This window comes from Sceloporus occidentalis, unplaced genomic scaffold (genome assembly GCF_023333645.1).
Source record: "Sceloporus occidentalis isolate IW3139 unplaced genomic scaffold, rSceOcc1.0.p SCAF_69, whole genome shotgun sequence".
NCBI lineage: Eukaryota > Metazoa > Chordata > Lepidosauria > Squamata > Phrynosomatidae > Sceloporus > Sceloporus occidentalis.
In genome coordinates, this window is record NW_028317049.1 from 5,327,501 (window position 1) to 5,334,466 (window position 6,966).

Here is a 6,966-nt window from a genome sequence, read left to right on the forward strand (position 1 = left end):
ACTTCTTAGGCCATTAGATTTGGTCAGGGGTGTCTATGTGTCTGCTTTTGTCTTTGCCTTCCCCTGCGGCTGAGAGAGTGTGGCTTGCCTGAGGTCAACCAGTGGGTTCGCATGGCCAAGCTCCAGAGCTATAGAGTCCAACACTCAAAGCACTACACCAGCTCTCTCCAGGAAGTGAGGCTTTGATTAAAGAGAGGACTGGCTTCTGAAATCTGTCATTAGACCATGTTTAAAAGGGGTTGGTTTTGTTGAGCGAACCACTCAGCTTGTGGTCTCCCCCTCCGTCCTCCCCATAAAGAGAAGGCAGAACGGTCCTCAATGGCAGGGAAAGGCCCCATTGACCCAGTGGAGGGGACCCCACTGCATCTGGGGGCGCCCCCTGCCAGCTTCCCGCTCAGGAGAGACCACTCGGCCTCCTCCTCGTGGTTCGCTCGACCGACCACTTTCCAATGCACTTCTCTAGTGAGACACTATAGAAATGATCCCTGAAAGTATAGTCTTGGCCTGAGCTGGAGCTCCAGAAAGGCCCAGCAGAGGCAGCCTGGCTTCCAGGCCGAGGGGAGCCAAGGGCCAAGTCCCCCTGGGATGCCCTTGGCCTGGCACCCAGGGACCCCCAGGGACCCATTTTGGATTCGGGGTGAAGCCCAGATCCAGGCAAGGCCAGCAAAGGACTCCTGCGGCAGCCCAGAGGGAGGGAAGGCACCTTTGCAGTCTCTCTGCAGGAAAAGAACCAGGCAGCAGGATTAGCATAGTCCACGCCCCTGATTAGCATAATCCACGCCCCCAATTAGTATAGTCCATGCTCCCAATCAAGATCCCACCAAGATCTGAGAGATCTGGTTCCTTGCATGTGCTTGGACAAGTCACACTCTCTCAGCCTCAGGGCAAGGCAGTGGCAAAGCCCCCTCTGAGCCAATCTTGGCAGGAAAACCCCAGGACAGGCTTGCCTTAAGGTCCAGACAAGTAGGAACAGATAAAGGTACCTTTACCTACTTTGCCTTTACCTTTGTAAAAGACCTTTGCCTTTTTATAGGGTCACTATAAATAAGGCTTGAAGGCACCCCGTCTCCCTCAGTTCCTGGCAAAGTCACACTCTCTCAGCCTCAGGGCAAGGCAGTGGCAAAGCCCCCTCTGAGCCAATCTTGGCGGGAAAACCCCTGGACAGGCTTGCCTTAAGGTCCAGACAAGTAGGTACAGATAAAGGTACCCTTACCTACTTTGCCTTTACCTTTTTAAAAGACCTTTGCCTTTTTATAGGGTCACTATAAATAAGGCTTGAAGGCACCCCGTCTCCCTCAGTTCTTGGCAAAGTCACACTCTCTCAGCCTCAGGGCAAGGCAGTGGCAAAGCCCCCTCTGAGCCAATCTTGGCGGGAAAACCCCTGGACAGGCTTGCCTTAAGGTCCAGACAAGTAGGTACAGATAAAGGTACCCTTACCTACTTTGCCTTTACCTTTTTAAAAGACCTTTGCCTTTTTATAGGGTCACTATAAATAAGGCTTGAAGGCACCCCGTCTCCCTCAGTTCTTGGCAAAGTCACACTCTCTCAGCCTCAGGGCAAGGCAGTGGCAAAGCCCCCTCTGAGCCAATCTTGGCGGGAAAACCCCTGGACAGGCTTGCCTTAAGGTCCAGACAAGTAGGTACAGATAAAGGTACCCTTACCTACTTTGCCTTTACCTTTTTAAAAGACCTTTGCCTTTTTATAGGGTCACTATAAATAAGGCTTGAAGGCACCCCGTCTCCCTCAGTTCCTGGCAAACATTCCCTGCCTGGCAAAGTCACACTCTCTCAGCTTCGGGGGAACGCAGTGGCAAAGCCCCTTGTGAGCAACTCTTGCCAAGAAAACCCCAGGAGACGCAGCACAGCCAGATGTTACAACTCTAAAAGAAGGAAAATGGAGGACCTTAAGAGTTGGAGCCACCCAAACCTCTTCTGCCATGCAGGAATAGACACTCAATGCACACCCAACCGATGGCTAGTCAGCCTCCAAACCTCCAAAGAAGGAGACTCCATTGCACTCACATTAATGTAGGACATTCAAGGAAAATGCATCTGAAAAAGTAGACTGAAGTCTTGGAAAGATCATGCCACCAACCTCTTTCTTTCAGTGAGTCTCAAAGGTGCTACAACATTGACATATTGAGTCTACAGACTAACATGGCTCTATCTTTGGATTCAAGACAAAATGTTGGAGACAAAGCTGAAAACACTCCCATAAGAGTAAGCCCATGCCTCTTAATCATGCTCAGAACGGAGGGTATGTGGGAATGAAGGCTGAAATGTAGGACATGTCCTTGGAAAAGAGGATGCCTGGCCCTTAGGGTCGCCATAAGTGGGGAATGACCCGAAGGCACACAACAACAACAACAACAACAACAACAACAACAACAACAACATTGTTCTACTACTTTTAATTCTAATGACTGCATCTCAGCGCAACCATTGGAGGAAAAGGAGTCAGCATTACCCAATCTCAAAACAGACTGACCAGCAATTTTACCTATTTGTTCTGTGTCCGTTCTCCGCAAGGCTGCATCCGCACTGGAGAAATAACTCAGTTTAACTGCCCTGGCTCAGTGCTATGGGATTCTGGGAACTGTGAGACACTTAGCCTTCTCTGTCAGAGAGAGATCTGGTGCCACATCTAACTACAATTCCTGGAAGCCCCAAGCACTGAGCCACGGATAGTAAAGCGGTGTCAAGATAGATTGGCTCTGCTGTGTGGATGCAGTCTTTGTGGACGGTTTCAGAGCATGGAGTCACCTATAATGTTTCCAAATGGCAAAGAGAAGGGGGGAAAGGAGAGAAATCTGTCATTAGACCATGTTTAAAAGGGGTTGTTTTTCTTTGAGCGAACCACTCAGCTTGTGGTCTCCCCCTCCGTCCTCCCCATAAAGAGAAGGCAGAACGGTCCTCAATGGCAGGGAAAGGCCCCATGGACCCAGTGGAGGGGACCCCACTGCATCTGGGGGCGCCCCCTGCCAGCTTCCCGCTCAGGAGAGACCACTCGGCCTCCTCCTCGTGGTTCGCTCGACCGACCACTTTCCAATGCACTTCTCTAGTGAGACACTATAGAAATGATCCCTGAAAGTATAGTCTTGGCCTGAGCTGGAGCTCCAGAAAGGCCCAGCAGAGGCAGCCTGGCTTCCAGGCCGAGGGGAGCCAAGGGCCAAGTCCCCCTCGGATGCCCTTGGCCTGGCACCCAGGGACCCCCAGGGACCCATTTTGGATTCGGGGTGAAGCCCAGATCCAGGCAAGGCCAGCAAAGGACTCCTGCGGCAGCCCAGAGGGAGGGAAGGCACCTTTGCAGTCTCTCTGCAGGAAAAGAACCAGGCAGCAGGATTAGCATAGTCCACGCCCCTAATTAGCATAATCCACGCCCCCAATTAGTATAGTCCATGCTCCCAATCAAGATCCCACCAAGATCTGAGAGATCTGGTTCCTTGCATGTGCTTGGGCAAGTCACACTCTCTCAGCCTCATGGGAAGGCAATGGTAACCCTCCTCTGAGCAAATCTTGCCAAGTAAACCCCAGGATAGGTTTGCCAAGGTGGCCAGAGGCCATCGTCCCAATGTAGGGATCGTACCAATGGAAGGGACCCTAAGGGCCCATTTAATCCAACCTGGTCTTGTCAAAGCACTGCAGCCTCCAAACCTCCAGTAATATCTGTGAAACCTTGAGCAAGTCACACTGTCTCAGCCTCAGGACACTGCAAACCCCCTCTGAACAAACCTTGCCAAGGAAACCCCGTGATAGACATGCCTTAGGGTCGCCAGAAGTGGGAAACAACTTGAAGGCACACAACAAACCCCTCAGTGATTGTGGTTTCTGACAGTACACAACTCAAGGTCCTCACTGCAAAGGAGGACAAGGTGCTGCACAATGTGGGGCATTTGAGAAAATGGGAGGTCATGAGCAAATGCAAGTCCAAAATACTTCTTTAAATCCAAATGCATGCTTCTTAGCCGTGCTCAGAATGGAAGACATTTTGACATTCCTCTTTGACACAAGACACAAATGTAGGGCACGTCCTGGAAAAGGCGGACTGCCAGTCACCCTGGCTCCTGTCAGGGTGACCAGATGTCCTCACCGCAAAGGAGGGCAAGGCGCCACAAAATGAGAAATGGAGGACACGGCCAAAGAAAAGCTAAGCACACTCCCATGAATATAAATTCATGCTTCTTAGCCGTGCTCAAAATGGAAGACGTTTGGACGTTCCTCCTGGACAGAAGGCTGAAATGGAGGACATGCCTTGGAAATGGAGGGCATGTGGTCACACTGGCTCCTTCCAAAACTTTTGCAAACCGTTTGCGGGTGGCAATATTTTGTTTCCGAACACATTTTGCAGTTCCCTTTGCATAGATAGCCATAGAAGAAGCAAAATCTGAAATGAGGTTCCCCTTACCCTTCTTCAGGAGTTTCTTCACTTTCTCATAGTTCCCTTGCTTCACGTATTCGTGCAAACGCGCTTCCAGGGATTCGTTTTTCACCTTGCCAAGCTGCACCGGGCATGGGATCGGGAGCGCATAGGCCATGGTCTGCAAAAGAAGAGGGAAATGGGGTTTTAGTACCATGGAAAGACTAGCCGAACCACACACAAAAGCTCTGTTTGCAAAAACCCATCCCCAAAATCCATCTAAAAATTGAGATTACATATAACAACAGTCAATACAATGGGCCCTTGTTATCCGCTGGGGTTTGGTTCCAGGATCTCCCATGGATAACAAAACCTGTGGATGCTCAAGCCCCATTCAATATAATGGCAGAGCAAAATGGTGTGTCCCTGATATAAAATGGAAAATCAAGGTTTGATATTTGAAATTGATACTTTTATTGAACATTTTCAAAACCTTGCATGCTTCAATCCATGTATAGAAAATCCGTGTATAAGAAGGGCCGACTGCATATGTGTATTATATATATATTACATATAATAAAATTGTTGTTCTTGTTGTTGGCTGGGTACAGCATATTAAAATATAAGACACAATTAAAAACAATTATTATTATTATTATTATTATTATTATTATTTCTTCCTCCCCTCTCATCTAGGCTGGATACAGCATGTTAAAATACACAATTAAAAATCCATTATTATTACCTATTATTATTTCTTTCCCTCCTCTCCTCAAGGCTGGATACAGCATTTTAAAATACACTATTTTAAACACTATTAAAAACCAATTGTTATGGTTATTATTGCTATCATTATTATCAATGCTATTATTATTATTATTATTATTATTTTCCTTTTCTCCTCAAGGCTGGGTACAACATGTTAAAAAAACAATTAAAAAACATTGTTCTTATTAGTGTTATTAGTGTTTTTATTCATTTATTTCCCTCCTCTTCTCAATACAAAACACAATAATATCAGTAATAACAACCATGTTTATTTAATTGTGTTTTGTATTGAGGAGAGAAGGGAAAATAATAACAATAATAATAATAATATCAGTAATAACCATGTGTGTTTAATTGTGTTTTGTATTGAGGAGAGAAGGGAAAATAATAATAATAATAATAATATCAGTAATAACCATGTATATTTAATTGTGTTTTGTATTGAGGACAGAAGGAAAAATAAATATAATAATAATATCAGTAATAACAACTATATGTATTTATAGTTGTTATCACTGATATTGTTATTATTATTTTATTTATTTCCCCTTCTCTCCTCAATACAAAACACAATTAAATACACATGGTTGTTATTACTGTTATTAGCAGTATTATTTATTTATTTCTCTCCTCTCCTCAGTACAAAACACAACTGAAATTGTTATTAGGACTATTATTTCTTTCCCTCTTCTCCTCAGGGCTCCAAGTGGGCTTAAAATTGAAAAACAAACCTATTTTTAGTTTTATTTTATTTTACTTAAACACACTATAAGCCCTCAGTTAAAAGGGAATGCCATAGATAAAACCCATATATAAGCCCCCAGTTAAAAGGAAAACACTTACAAAAACATTATATATATATATATATATATTAATATATATATACTCCTAAGTGTTCATATAGAGTTTTAAAAACACACTTTTTTAAAATTTTACTTAAACACACTATAAGCCCTCAGTTAAAAGGGAATGCCATAAAACCCATATATAAGCCCCCTATAGATTCTTGAGTATGTATATAAGATAGATAGATAGATAGATAGATAGATAGATAGATATGTTTTTAGTCATGAAAGGCTTCCTGGTTTCTTAATTAATTAATAAATTAATAAAACTTGCCTTTTCTTCTCTGATAAAGATGGAACTGGATTACAGCAAATAGGAAAAAAAGGAGGGAAATCCAAATTTGTATACTTATATACATACATTGACCTACATAGACATTTTATAGATATACATCTATACATATATCCCAAGCCTTTTATTGCTTTATACCTTATTATATTTCTAGTATATATTGGATAGGTATTTACTTTAAGAGGCCTAGTGGTCACAACAAAGGGGATGTCCTTTTTTCCAGCACTTCTGAGGCGCCATGAGGGGCTTTTTCACCCTAAAATTAAAGCTATTTCCCTCCTATTTCTTCATTTTCAGGTTTTATTACCCACCCAGCCTCAACTGCCAAGGAATCCGTTGGTTAAACCCCCAAGTTCCAACGTTCCTCAGTCTGAGGGGGACGTAACGTGTGTGCGCGCCAACACGTGTCTCAGTGTTTGCTTATAGACCATATTTAGCCTTGCCATTCGGTTTTCCTATCTCCTCTCCCCCTCTTTTCTGCAGAAATAATCAGACATAACTGATTAACGATTTGCACAATTAAACTGGATTATTTCTGCAGTGTGTTCTGGACCATAAATGTGTTGATTTTAACACACAACCATAATGCAAATTAATAACAGATGTGACTGATTAATGATGTGTATACAATTATATATTTATATACAAATAAATATATAACTATATATTTATATACAAATAAAATACAATTGTTGTTATTATTTC

At 43.8% G+C, this 6,966-nt stretch overlaps 1 protein-coding gene and 2 pseudogenes across 4 annotated transcripts in view; all 3 read right to left on the minus strand.

Moving 5' to 3' along the window:
* The window catches only part of TEX14 (testis expressed 14, intercellular bridge forming factor), a 46,717-nt gene that overhangs the window by 39,501 nt on the left and 250 nt on the right, over positions 1-6,966 (minus strand). Inside the window, exons 2-3 of one of the 4 annotated variants that reach the window (XM_089494191.1) lie at positions 6,438-6,517; positions 4,405-4,537 (exon numbers count right to left, since the gene is read on the minus strand). In XM_089494191.1, the coding sequence (XP_089350317.1) occupies positions 4,405-4,534 (130 nt within the window). In that variant the 5' untranslated portion in view covers positions 4,535-4,537; positions 6,438-6,517. Of the gene's footprint in view, positions 1-4,404; positions 4,538-6,243; positions 6,269-6,437; positions 6,739-6,966 lie in introns of those variants that run through there. The other 3 variants (XM_089494193.1, XM_089494192.1, XM_089494190.1) reach the window with 3 other exon arrangements.
* On the minus strand, positions 257-501 carry LOC149286447 (small nucleolar RNA U3; annotated as a pseudogene).
* Positions 2,855-3,099, minus strand: LOC149286448 (small nucleolar RNA U3; annotated as a pseudogene).